General features: G+C 34.6%; 2 protein-coding genes across 10 annotated transcripts; both read left to right on the top strand.

Moving 5' to 3' along the window:
- Positions 1-113: 113 nt before the first annotated feature.
- LOC130748357 (tRNA-specific adenosine deaminase TAD3) lies at positions 114-5,489 on the top strand. Of its 9 annotated transcripts, none has more exons than XM_057601570.1 (11): positions 114-330; positions 486-551; positions 1,248-1,340; positions 1,437-1,488; positions 1,581-1,654; positions 1,987-2,108; positions 2,867-2,949; positions 3,476-3,572; positions 3,811-4,257; positions 4,796-4,908; positions 5,162-5,489. In XM_057601570.1, exons 2-11 carry the CDS (start codon positions 515-517, stop codon positions 5,373-5,375), a joined length of 1,332 nt encoding a protein of 443 aa, XP_057457553.1. In that variant the 5' UTR covers positions 114-330; positions 486-514; the 3' UTR covers positions 5,376-5,489. The 9 variants fall into 9 exon arrangements, with proteins under 9 accessions (XP_057457553.1, XP_057457552.1, XP_057457556.1 ...); XM_057601569.1 differs by having other exon boundaries at positions 114-335; XM_057601573.1 differs by lacking the exon at positions 486-551.
- A 3,507-nt stretch (positions 5,490-8,996) lies between these two features.
- LOC130743835 (protein SAWADEE HOMEODOMAIN HOMOLOG 1-like) lies at positions 8,997-10,614 on the top strand. The gene is made up of 5 exons (XM_057596060.1): positions 8,997-9,073; positions 9,363-9,414; positions 9,856-9,999; positions 10,211-10,330; positions 10,435-10,614. Exons 1-5 carry the CDS (start codon positions 8,997-8,999, stop codon positions 10,612-10,614), a joined length of 573 nt encoding a protein of 190 aa, XP_057452043.1.
- Positions 10,615-13,783: the final 3,169 nt, after the last annotated feature.

The following is a 13,783-nucleotide window of genomic DNA, read 5'->3' as shown; positions in this document are numbered from 1 at the left end:
CCACTGCCACCATGAATCTATTGGGCCTCGTGACTGGCCCAATACTCATTCGGGCTCGGCCCATTTCTCACACACTCCTCTCATCTTTGAAATCAATACTGCACACCACCTATCGTTGGAACACCACCGCGTCACTTACTTCTTCTCTCTCTCACTCTGTCTGTCACTCAGCCTCACCCTCTTTCTCTCGCACTCTCATCACTAATCGCTCCCTAGGTCTGGCCGTCAAACACACGCACGGCGCACCACCATCCACCAGTCCACCGGCTCCTCTGCCTCTCTATCTCTGCAGCTCTGCTTCTCCTTTCTCTTTGAGGGTTACTGGGTAAGGTAAGGTGTGTATTTTTTCTCTATTTTTTTCCCTAATTCTTGTCCTTTCTCTTTCAGAATCAGAGGGTTTCTGAAAATCCATGATTGATTGATAATTTGATATATTTCACCCATCTTCAACCTGAGGGGATGAAAAACTAATTGAGTTAATGTAGCTTCTGGGGATTGAGCGTTGGGTGTCGGGATGGTGCGCGTGGGTACTCTTTCTGCGATTGAACATGGTCTGGTGGGCGTTTATGGACTTTACAAGTTACAACGTTCATGTTCTTCTTCTCTGTTTAAAGACAGAGTTAAGTCTCTGTTACTAGATGGCATTGGCACTCAACTTGACTACACTACATTAAAATTGGATGATTAGTTATTTAGATTAAATTATACTCTTTTGACTTTATTTTTCATGTCAATTCAAACTTCAAATCTTCAATTTGTCATCATGTTTTGGTATGTAATATGCTCTATGAGAGTATGGGACTTAATATCTATCTAGTATCTAATATCTATAGCCTATTTTTTATTATATAAGTTGTTACTAGTTAGCAGAATTTTTATTTGTTGTATTGTATAATTGCATTATGCAGGTTTTTTAATGTGTGTATGTATAATTGTATATATATTTATAATTTTTTTATTAAGGCCACCATGGCTGTATTTTGGCTTTCGACCATGGACCGCCATCCGCAATTGATAACACTGGTTCACAATTATGTTCAGCCATTTACATTTATGCCCACAACTTGAGGGGAGATGAGGGCAATTTTCCCTAGGTTTTATGTACTGCATATACATACACACATACATATTTGTCAGTATATACTGGAAGTACTGCATATTTGCTCAGTTTCTTTGTTTCCCTTTTTTGCTGGTTGTTATGAAGTATGAACCTTTGCATGAAAATAAAACTTCAGTTCCCGTTTCAGAACAAACAGAGCGAAAGCAGAAAATGACGAACAACCACATGATTATGTACATCCCAGAGGAGCAGCCACATGACCTTCACAATCAACCGACAGGTCACATCATCAAAACCATTTGCTCCAAGCTTTTCATTTCTTTCTCAAATTCCATAAATTGAAACATTGGTGTTTGTTTTGTTCCTTTGTGTGCAGAGAGTGTCTTTGCTTCGGCCATCAACCCAAAGCATGCGAACCAAATTGTGAGGTTAGGTCTCGTTGAAACCTTAATGTTTTTGTGAGCTGTTCATGCTTCGTGAACTAACATGTGGAAAGTTGTTGCTTGTATTTTCTTGTTAGGCGTTTGAATCAAGTAGCACCCCTCGAAGATCTCCGTCATGTGAAACGAATTCAGAAGAAGGTTCTGGAAGGAGGTGGATATTCCTAACTAACTTTCCCAACTAGGTGTTACATTACAGTGATTCATGGGTCTGAACTCTGAAGTATTGTTATTGGAATTTATGTGTCTGTGTTTGTGTGGAATTTTATTGTTTTATGGATGATGTAATGAAGGATGTATAATGCAAAGCATTTTACATCCTTTCTGTTGGAACTAGTTAGAACTTTTTAGTTTTACTAACATTGGAAATATGGAATTATGCCTATTTTATATGAGCATACTGTTTATATTGCTTTATTCTGCTATAATATGACATGTTGCTAATAGACAAAGTCTGTTGCTGGTGATACTGGGGATGTTTGACAGGACAGGTACAGCTATCAGTGATCTTGTGCCTGGCCCCTGAGGGTGACGATCAATCGGATAGTGTGCCGCCTCATCTTCACGAGTTGATCAGTTCCTATCAGTTGAGTCCTTTTATCACAAAAGTGGGTCTTCATTTATTTTTATTTTTATTTTAAACACTAGTCTATGCTTATGGTTTGATCATAGAAAGATATAGGGTGAAAATGATATGGAGAATGTAAAAGTTCTTGATTTCTAAACAGTTATGACAAATGTTTACTTATTTTAGTTTTATTTTTGTGATTGTGATGAATCCTCAAAGCTATATGTTATTTATAGTGGAATGGGTGATTGGTTACTTTTCTTTTTCCTTTAACTAATTCCATATTTTATCTTGTTACTAGTTTAACCTTGAAGCACTAGCATTTCTTCTTTCTTTTTATGTCTTCTAAAGCTTTCTTTTTATGTTTGGATTTCCGTTTGCTTGAGTAGTGAGTACAAATGAGATTTAACGTTTTCGGAAGAGAAAACAGCTAAAAGAAAAAATTGTGTCAATGGGTTTAAAAGTTCATTTATCTCTGTTGAGCGAAACTCTTACGCACACACAAACTCTATAAATCATCAGTTTAAAAGAAACAGCAAACCCTCAACATAGGAACTCAGTAGTTTATATGTTAATTGAGTTTTAGTTTAATGGTGTTTATCAAACGTTAACTTGTATGCAAAGCTCTAGGACTATTTTAGTTAAATGGCCATCCAAATATTTTAAGGTCTACTATCAATGAAGAGAAAATAAAATTATTAATTTAACAGCTTTTTGGTTTGAAACCCTAAGAGCTCTTTTTTATTTATTATAACCTAGGTTAGTTTGCGCATTTAATTCGGCTTTAACTAGCTTTAGGTCTGCAAATATGCTGCAACATCAAAAGAAGAGTGGCTAGAGCAATGCAAAATTTGGCCAACGTCTTATCATCCAAGGACTTAGTAAGCTTCATATCGTTATTCTTTTATCTTTTTGTTTGTAATATCATTTTTTCCTTTTGTCAAAATTCAAAACCTGCTGGCTTCATTTATAATATCCAATGTGTATTGTCTTCTGTTTTCATTAGTAACTTAGACTTGTTTACAAATCTTATAATATATCTTGTAATTATAGTGTCTGTTGTAGTAGATTTTCCAGTCGTTTGTATGAAGTTTGTATTGTTTATTCTGTGGATAAAAATTGGCGGAGTTGGGAGTTTGACTGGGGGAAAGGGCCAAAGGGGATCCTTATAGTTTTCAACTGTGTAAATATTGGAGACATGGTGGATTTTTTAGGAGCATGTGCATCGTGATGATTGTTTGGCACAGTAAATTTATGACCATTGTTTATTTTTTCTGGGGGGGAGGGGGTTCTAAAATCTGAATTCTTGTTGATGACACATATTGGATATCTTCAATTGCTATTTGGTTTCTTTTTTGTCAATAATCTTACTGGATGAGAATACTAACATTTTTAATCAAATTACAGCAACATTGATGGTATTACTGGATTTAGTGAGGAGGACTCGCAATCAATTTTGAAGTTTATGCAATCAGCTGTTGAGTTGGCAACATCCGATGGCTTGGTAAATGCCAATTTTGATTTTTCATTCAATTTGTGCATGAGAAATAATGATGTCTGACTGTACATGCTTAACTTCAGTTTTTTTTATATTATTATTATTCGTTTGTTGTTCAGCTTGAACTATGTTTTGTTGGGTCCACTGACTCACTCTATCCCTTGCTGAGTTAATACGGGGTAACTTTGACCTACTATTAAATTTCACTATCAACTTCTACTTAATTGACATTTCATCCATTTAGGTTGTCAATGCTGCAGTGATAGTGGACCCTTCAGCTAAGCAAATTATTTCAAGTGCACGTGATCAGGTTTTTGCTTGGAACACTTGCAAAGATGATAGCTTCTCTAGAAAGCCAGAGTTATTAAGTTCCCATCCTATTTCCAATAGATTTGATCCTGACAAACCGTTGTATTCAAATAGTTCCTGCAATCAGCTCAAACAACGGGATACAGGTGTTGCTTGCTTATATCCTTGGCAATGGACCGAGCAGCAATCACATTCACAGAGTTCACATGATTGGCATCCTTTGCGACATGCTGCAATTGTAGCTATAGAATCATCTGCTGCTAGGGATAGATGTCTTTTTCCTAGTGAGGGGAATAGTGAAGAAAAGTATCTGGAAATGGATCACGAGAATCCTTCTTGCACAAGCTTTCCTGCAAAGAGACAGAAAACTGTTTGCGCAACTGTAAGTTTATCTACATTGATATTAGGTCGATTTAAGGATCCTGGCTAGTGTATACTTTAATGACCAATTGAAACTACCTATTTGTATGAAGTGTTAACCATTCCACTCCAAAAATATTGATAACATATTGAGCTCCATGTGTCGCATTCTTAGTTTTGAGTAACCTGTTGTGTTGGAAAGTTTATGATTTTCTATATCCTTAATAGTTCATGGAGTTCCTGGATTATGTTTTGTATTAAGTCTGCAATTGGCTAATTAAATATTGTGCTGAGAGATAAGGAGGTAGAATCATGCATTTACTTGATATGTATATGATCCTTTGCTACAGCTTTCCGAAGAATTGACCGTATGGAACACGGACAATTACCCGTTGTTGGTAATCTAGATCTAATGAAGCACCTCACACCAAATTCAACAATGGCATTATGGAAACATGAAATGCATATGCAATGGCATTTACCTTTGATTATACTTGTTGATAATTTTCAAACGGATTATGTTGAAAGCTTTATTATGGTATTGGATTTTGGCGTTTCAGGTTGAGGATAATGATAAATTGAATGGTCATAATGAAACTTCTACTCAGCTGTCAGCACGACCGTACCTATGCACTGGTTATGACATATATCTTGCTTGGGAACCTTGCATAATGTAAGCTTTGTAGACAATATATTTCCGTACCTTTGAACCACTTATGTCTTTGTTGAATTTCTTTCAAGTCTGAAATGATCTTGATTCTTGCATACTCATGTGAGTCTAGCGATTGCAGTTTGATTCTCTTTCCTTGAATGGCAGAAATTCTCTAATTCCGATTCGCCTTTTACATGAAGTTCCACTTTCTGATGGTTAAAACTTCTTCGAAGTAGTTGTTTTCTGATGTATTTGCATTCCACTATGATTTCAGGTGTGCCATGGCCCTTGTCCATCAGCGAATTAGGAGGATATTTTATAGGTTTCCAAACCCTAACGCTGGTGCTTTGGGAAGTGTTCATAGATTACAGGGAGAAAAGAGTTTAAATCATCATTATGCTGTTTTCAGGGTTATGTTGCCTGAACAAACCCTCCATAAATGTAATACATATGTTGCAGAAGCCGAGGAAGCCAGTAGTATTTGTTAAGTAGCAGATGTAGCTTAAATTGCAAGAGAAGATTGAAGGCTTTTATCCTTGGGAGACTATTTAAAAGTGAATATCAAATGTTATGGTTATTAATTATTAGAACGGTTTTCTGAATTCTGATGTCACCTGCCTTCTGATTCTCACTCTTTCTGTCGATCTTGTTAGCATTTACTCTGTCAAGGAAAATAAGTTCATATTGACACTTGCACCCATAAATAAGTATTTGTTTAGACTAGTTGCCAATCTTGTACATTTGCTGAAAATTTTCAGTATTCCTGTTTCTTGGTCCTGATAAAGATGATATGATATGATATGCTACCATGTCTTAATCTGATCACGAGTTTGTTAAATCAATAGGAAACCATAAGCTTATCATACTCAGCTCATGAGTGTAAAATTTTAGGCTTAATTGCACATTTGCTCCCTCATCTTTCACCATTGTGTGAAGTCTCTCCCCCATGTTTAAAACGAGCGATTTTGATCCTCGACACTGATGTTAATATTTTGTTTGGTAGGGAAGAGCGAAGATGAGCGATGACAAAGAGGTAAGAAATATAGTAGATTGAAAAGTTGTTTGATATGATAGAAAAAGTTGTTTGGAGTCCTGTGAGCTTGCTTTGAGGCCTTCCAGAGGCCATTCGTTTCCTTCAAAACTTTGGTTTCCTCAGGAGCTGTTGGGCTTACTCTTACCTGTTTCTGCTTCTACTTGGAGCTTGGTGACAGCCCCCTTCAGGGACAGAGTGTGGGAGGTTGCTAGGTCATTGGTGTTTGGGACTTGTCCCAATGTTGTGGGTTCTGTTTTGACGGGTGATTGTGTCCTTTCTTCGGATGGATTAGGCGAGTTTCGTTTGGATCCTCACCTTGATGGTGGTGAATTTGGGGTTGTAATTCATGAGCAGGTAGGTTTGGAACCTGTTGTTGTTGATGGTGGGAACTCTATCGTTCCTAAGCGGCGAGGTCGTCCAAAGAAGGTTAGGGGATACTGCCCTACTAACTCTCGTCCCCGTGGTAGGCCTAGAAAAAATAAGGGAATAGACAAGGCTTTGGAGGTTGGGGATTCTTCTTCGCCTTTTCGAGGACCGGATGATTTAGAAGGCCCTTTGGATGTTGAAGAGGATTATGCATTGGATTCTTCTTTGGCATCTTCGTCTTTGCCGGTTTCGGGCATTACTAGTAGTGGGTGTTTTTTTACGCGAGCGAAGAAGGTGTGGCTTCTCGGTAAGGTTGTGGGGTTAGTGTATGAAGGGAGCGACATGGATGCTATACGAGGCCTTGAAAAGGTTCTTGAGGAACATTTCATGCCATGATTTGTTCTATTGGGATGGGTTGTTCTTGTTTATTGGCTTTGGGTTTTGTATTGTATAGCTCTCCTAGAAGCGCCCTTGAGGGGTTTTTTTTGAGTTCCATGTGAGGGTTTTGGGGGTTTTTCTTTTGAGAGGGTGTTTGTTTGTCAATGTTCCTGTTGTTGTTCCCGCTCTCTTGCCGGCCTTGAGTGTTTTGTCATCAAGGTCTTTTTTGTGGATAATAATACAATCCTTTAATTTTCAAAAAAAGAAAAAGAAAAGATAATGAATGAGGTGGAAGAGAGAGAAAAATTAACTTTTTGTCAAAAACTATTTTTAAAAACAAAAGAATATTATAGTGGCGGTTAGAATGCAGACTAGTGGCAGTTGTAACCGCTACCAATTGCACAAAATAGAAGGAATAAAAGGACGCCAGCAACAATCTATTTCCAAATTGCGAAGTACAAAAAAAAATAGCCATAACACACCATCTCTCTCTTCTCTCTCTCTTCTCTCTCTCTCTCTCTCAACGTAACTCATAATTCTAAATTCTAACAAAGTCCAAATATAAATGCGATGGTATTTCTGTCGTTTTCTTCTTCAGTAAACTCAAAAATTGCCACATTGCTATTCAAATTCAAATACCTATCTAGCATTCATCAAAAGGACTTTGTGTATTTTTTCATGATACTCAATAATTTTTAAAAACACTTTATGAAGAAGATGGGCCAAAAGCCCAAAAAGAGAAACAAAAACTGCTTCGGCAAAAACAAGGAAAATAAAAAAGGGGATGCAAGGGCATAAAAGTAATTTCAAGTAAAACCTAGCCCTATTTAAGCATCCTCAAGCCTAAAAAATCACACCAAGCATTGGAGAGCCGACCCTAACCCTAGCAGAGACCTCAACTCTCTCTTCTACTCCAAACCATCTTCTCTTAAAACCCTCACCAGTCGCAACTTCTGCCAGAGCCGCTAGCCGCCACATCTTATTCCATCACCGCCATATCTTCCTCCTTTGAGACCCAGTCTTGCACCATCTCCCCTTTCCCGATCTGAAAAAACCACCACATCAACCCTCTTCACCACCGATCTGACTCAAGCGCCACTACTGTTCCTTTTCTCTAACCAAACACACCACCATTGTTCCCTCTCTGTACGAATCACACCACCTCTGCTCCATATTCCCTTTTCCAATCTTCCCATCACAACCACATCCTCTATACAGATCCAAATCGCGTCGTCATCACCATTCACTCACCTTCCTCTAAAATCCGTAGTTGAATAATTAACCTGCTTTATTTTTTATTTTTTCCTCATTGAACAGTGCTCGGAATAAAACTTTCCATATCATAGGAACAGGTTATTACAACTCCTTTATTATCATTTGTACACCTTTTTACAATTTACGGAGCAAGTATTATAATGATGCATTAGTTTTGTTGGGTTTCAGGTGCAACACTGGTTCCAAAATAAGCTTAACGGGTCACAGGATTAAGTAGCTTCTGCAGGGACAATTGATCAACTTGCTGATCTTTCAGATACACCCGTTTCAAGAAATGGAAGCTCTACAGTTCTAGAAGGTTGTCATTTTCCCTTGTTTGGGTAACACATTTGAAAATTCAATTACATCGATTAAATCGCTTGATTTATAAAATCTTGTTTCCTTAAATTGCAAAATCCTGTTTAGATAAAGTAATTCAACTTCCTTCATTTTATAACATATCTTGTTTAAAGTAATTTCTATTTTTCATTTAGAAAATCTTACATGCTCAAGTAGGATTCTACATGTAGTATGTAATAAAGGGTGGTCCTAGTACCTTAATAAGATACAAACATGCATAAATGTAGCTGTTGTGCACGTCTAATACAACAATCCTCAGAGCACTCTATTATTATTATTTTCAATTATGTTGCTGTTAGCGAGACACCTAAGATCCACTTTTACGTAACAAACAAGAACCGCCTATTTAAATACTTTCATCATTGTTCTTCCTGCCAAATTATGCTTCTTGATTCCTTTTAGTGGAAACTCAATGAGCGTCTGATGCAATAGTTTATACTTAATAATGTTATGCTTTATTAGTTGTGCAATTGTAAGTTCATAAGCTCATAGCATTCTTATTCCATATCATGGTTGCTGGGACAAGATGAAAGAGACATCTTAAGAAAATAATAATGATATACCATAAAAGATGATGACGATAACAAATATATAAACTTTAAACTTATTTAAGTAAGCTATAAGATGTAATGACAAGCAATACAGAACTAATAAACGATGATAAACACAGTCATATTATGATATTAACATGTCTTCAAATTTTCTATTTTTGATCATAATGCCAGGTAAACGAGGTGCAAATGTTTCAGAGTCGGAGTGGGCATCCGAAGCAAGATCTAAGAAAGACTTAGCATGGTAAGGAATAGGCTTCTTATTAAGCAGCATGACTATTTTTTCTTTTGGGTTTAGCAATGATATGCAATGTAACTTTTTGTTACCTCTTGGGTTATATTATATTTAAAATTGTGGCCTGGTTTATGTTTGTGAATTCTAATCTGAACAAGACTAAAGGTGATATTTTCCCCCTCCCCCCTTTAAGGGAAAAAAACCCAAGCAACATCTCCACTTCATTACAAAGAAAATCTTTATTGTTACTTTTCTTTAGGTTGTGAACCCAACCTCTCATATTTATTTCCATCTACAGGCATGATGTTGCAATGTGTCGAAACTTCAGATATTCGAGGACTGGCGAACTTGTAAGATTCTTTCGTAGTATTATTATTTTTTATTTTCAGTCTATAAGAAATGGAGACATGTTATATAGAATATATAATTATTAATCAACAAAAGATTGGTAGTTCTCGCACATGCTATGCTTGCTTGATTTTAAATATTCATCTTCAAGAGCTGCTTTGGCATCACTGAAGAACTCCTTTGGCATCACTGAAAAAATTTAACCAATACATATGTGAATGGTCACTAGATGTAATTTCATGGCATTGATCAGGATATGTTTATTCATTGAAAAGAGAATAGAAAAGTAAAATATGCATTATGCAACATATATAGCTATACCTTTGAATATTGTAAGTTATCCTAGCGTCTTATGATAGATTTACTGGCTTAGTGGATTCATTTCTTGGATATTGTGGACAATCGATTTAAAGCTAACTGATCTTGTCACATACAAATTATAGGAAGTTCTTGTACGATATGCTGGGTTTGGCAAGGTGGAGGATGAGTGGGTGAATGTGAAAAGCGAGATGCGAGAGAGATCTATCCCATTGGAACCTTCTGAGTGTCACAAGGTGAAGGATGGAGATCTTGTACTATGTTTCCTGGTAAGGGACCCCCGCCCATTTTATTCTACTACAATTTATTTACCTAATTTGTGTCTCTAGTGGCCACGTGATAGATATGTTTGAAAAGTCACATGAATTGTTTTTAACGTATAAACCAAAATGGATTTTGATTTTCTTTTGTGGCCTTTTAGCTCCTCTAGAATTTCCCTAAACATTAGTACTCTTTTGGGCCTTCATTGGTGTTTCTCAGGAAAGGGGTGATTATGCCCTCTATTTTGATGCTCGTGTAGTAAGAATCCATAGGAGGCTACACGATGCGACAGATTGCAAGTGCATCTTCACTGTTCGATTTCTCCATGACAACTCTGAGGTGATCTTTGATATATATTTTCCCTGTCACAAAAACCATGTCATGTTATCATCTTTTGTACTTTGTTAGGCAAATCCTTGGATATTGTCTCTACCTGATTTCAGGAAGAAATTCATTGGAAGGGGGTATACTATAGGCCTACACAAGACGAATCGACACAAGAGAAATCTATTGTCTGTCATGGCTCCCCAAAACCTACACAAGAGGAATCTACTGTCCGCCATAACTCCTCAGGACCTACCAAAGAACCCAACCTAAGTGACATAGAGAACTTGTGGCCATGAAAAGATCCATTCTTCTTTCGTGTTTCCTTTTTCATCCTTATGAATTTGTGGTATTTCTTGTTTGTGGACCGTGTAAGATAGTAAGGTAGCATTTGTCACAAACAATATAATGGTTTTCTTTATTTATTTGGTAATTCCTTAAAAGTGAAACATAAGACCAAAGATTTAAAAAACTGATATGTTTTTATAACTGGCATGAATTTCACTCAGTGTTTTTAATTCCAATTGTGGGTCATGGTGGAAAGCCAAAATTCTGTCATACATGAGACAAATAATGATGGGATATTGGCTATGGTGGAAGGCTAAAATAGCGCTATGGCGGATATTATATAAAACTGATTCCACCCAACCAAAGTTTAACGTGAACAATACTACAAGTTACTGGCCTCATCTACCTTTCATTCAACCTACTTATTATAAACTAAAAAGGAAAAATGATATAAAGACTGACTTTTCTAATAGGATTTTAGTTACAAATTTACCACCGCGTTTTATCTGTATTTGTTACCAAAAACTCTCGAGGAATCTGATTTTTCAGTATAAATCTTGCTTTTAAAAAATATATATTAACTATAAAGTTAAATATCACGTAAATAAGTTAGGTATATTATATATATATATATATATAGGTGGTGACTAGCATGAAAGTGTGTTTGTGTTGTTTATTGTGAAAGACCATAAATTTACCCTTAAATTAATTTAAAATACCAATTATATTATTAATGCTATCTTCTATTTTTACTAATTTACCTTCTTCACTAAATACACAGAACACCATGTTCTACCCATAACCACCAACACAACCACTCCACTAATAATAGCACAAAACCAATCACTAATCAGCCTCACCAAAATTCGAACCAGTAAAAATCATAGAGAACAAGAAAATATATCAAAAGCCAAGGGTCATCGTTGATGTATCAGGTTGCAAGCACCACTGCGTCAATGTCAAGTTTTTCACCATTAACAAGCACAACCGAGTGGAATGGGATTCATGAAACCCAACTATCAAGTCTAGCCGGGTGGAAAATGTAATGAAGGGTATAGAAATCGTGAAGAAAAAGGAGAATAAACACTTTGTTTAATTCAGATGATGAAAAATCCATAAAAAATATGTTGATCGGAGAACAATTGGGACCGTTACTAAATCTGAAAACATTCCTCAAATTAAAGAACAACCAGCGGCAGCGAGCTATTCCTCTAGATAAAGAAGATGCAGGCAGGTGGGAACAGGGAGGTGGTGGGGGAAGAGGAAGGTATGAGAGACGAAGGAGGATGAGAGGAAAAAGAGGAAAACAAAGGGTCTTTTTGTAACATTACATTTTTATCTTTTTTATTTTTTTTCTTAACAAGTCACTACCACCTGCTATATCAGGTTAATTTTGGTCTTTCATGTGAAAGACCTATTACTCTCCTCCACCCTAGAAGCCACCATATATATATATATAAAAGGTAGAATTGACATGAGTTTTACATTAGTGACAAAATTAATAAGTTATTTATTTTCTTTTTTATTTTTATTTGCATATTAATTATTGACGTTAAATTGAAAGAATCAAAAGATAAAAACTTACACAAAGTAATAAATTTTATATAGAAAAAAAAATTCTAACTATTGAAATTAGTCAATGATTAAGTTTCTTTTGTAAATATATATTTTGAAAAGTATATTTAAAAGCTTAAATGATTATGTAATTTGTTGAATATTAACTATAATGTTTTTCATTAATTTTAGAAAATAGTTTTAAAATTCACTTGAGCATTGTTTCAATAAAAATAGTAATAAATTCAATTACTGACGACTATTTTATGTTATTAATATGTTAACTATTAGTGTCAATTTTTTCAGTTTTTTATAAAAAAATAATTTTCTATGTATTAATTAAAAAAAATTAGAATATTAATTATCAATCATAAATTGAGGAAAACATTTAAAATGAAAAAAAGTAAAAATATATGTATTTGGATTATTCGAGTTCGTTTTCAGTTATTATTTTTTGAATTCTAAGTTATTTATGTTTTAATTTTTTTAAAAAGTTGTTCCCAATATGTGTTCAGGGAACACGTTAACAGACTGATGCAGTATCTTAGATAATTAGGGAAAACCTTTTAAAATTTTAATGAATTATAATCTCAGTACTATATATTTTAGTTTTATATTGTAGATTATGAGAAAGAATAAAAGGAGAAATCATCGGATTCCTGTAAATATGCAGTAAATTAGACTTGAGACTTTTCCTCATTTAAAGATAATGAAAACAGTTTCAAGATTTGTTTTGGAAATAAATTTAGTAAGGAGTAATCTAGGTAAATCTTAGATAATTAGGGCAAATCTTTTAAAATTCGGTTTAAAGATAAAATAACACAACAGTAGAGAAGTTATCTAATGGAATGATGTAACACCCTCTAAGCCCGCGTAAGTATTATAGCTTAAATCAGAGTAAAATGCATAACACAGAGGGTGTCACACTTATTCTTCAGCAACATAAATCAAAACACTTGTCATGCTCATAATCAATCAATCAATATATATTAGAAAAGAAGAACTTCCATAGTGACGTGTCAGCACCAGATTAATTCTTAGTGACGTGTCAGCACCAGATTAATTCTCATAAAAATTATTCCACGTGTCAATTTGTTAGAGGGTAGAATTTTCAATTCATATATGTTTTAATTTATATATTCTAAACTAATTGATTGATATTATTTTAGAAGATATAATTTCCAATTGATATATCTTTTAATTTTATATATTCTAAAATAATTGATTGATATTATTTTAAAAGATAAGATTTGGTCTTTTAATTTATTTTAAATTTATTTTTAGAATATATTAATTAATTTTTATTGAATTTTCGAATTTTTTATTAAATCGGGATTTTATGAGTTTTTATTGTGATTTGCTAGATTTTGTTAGTTTTTAGCTATCTTTATTTAGCACCTTTTTTAATATTAGATTTGATTGGGATTTAGGTTGTTTATTTCTTAATTTTATCTTAATTTATCTTATTATTTATTTAATTTTAATTATATAAAATATTTTATTTTATTTTAGATTTATTTTTAGTTATATTAATTTTTCTTGAATTTTCGGTTTTTTAATTAGTTCAGGATTTTATAAGTTTTTATTGTGATTTGCTAGATTTGGTAGTTTTTATCTATCTTTATT

This window comes from Lotus japonicus, chromosome 3 (genome assembly GCF_012489685.1).
Source record: "Lotus japonicus ecotype B-129 chromosome 3, LjGifu_v1.2".
Taxonomy (NCBI): domain Eukaryota; kingdom Viridiplantae; phylum Streptophyta; class Magnoliopsida; order Fabales; family Fabaceae; genus Lotus; species Lotus japonicus.
This window is presented reverse-complemented; position numbering and strand designations above follow the sequence as displayed.

Excerpts from the sequence above, each read along its gene's own strand:
- LOC130748357 (XM_057601570.1), top strand. The coding sequence starts at position 515 with ATGGTGCGCGTGGGTACTCTTTCTGCGATTGAACATG. Across the intron at positions 1,341-1,436 it reads CCTTCACAATCAACCGACAG|AGAGTGTCTTTGCTTCGGCC; the intron begins GTCACATCATCA and ends CTTTGTGTGCAG. Across the intron at positions 2,950-3,475 it reads TCTTATCATCCAAGGACTTA|CAACATTGATGGTATTACTG; the intron begins GTAAGCTTCATA and ends ATCAAATTACAG.
- LOC130743835 (XM_057596060.1), top strand. The coding sequence starts at position 8,997 with ATGCCAGGTAAACGAGGTGCAAATGTTTCAGAGTCGGAGTGGGCATCC. Across the intron at positions 9,074-9,362 it reads TCTAAGAAAGACTTAGCATG|GCATGATGTTGCAATGTGTC; the intron begins GTAAGGAATAGG and ends TTCCATCTACAG. Across the intron at positions 10,000-10,210 it reads ATCTTGTACTATGTTTCCTG|GAAAGGGGTGATTATGCCCT; the intron begins GTAAGGGACCCC and ends GGTGTTTCTCAG.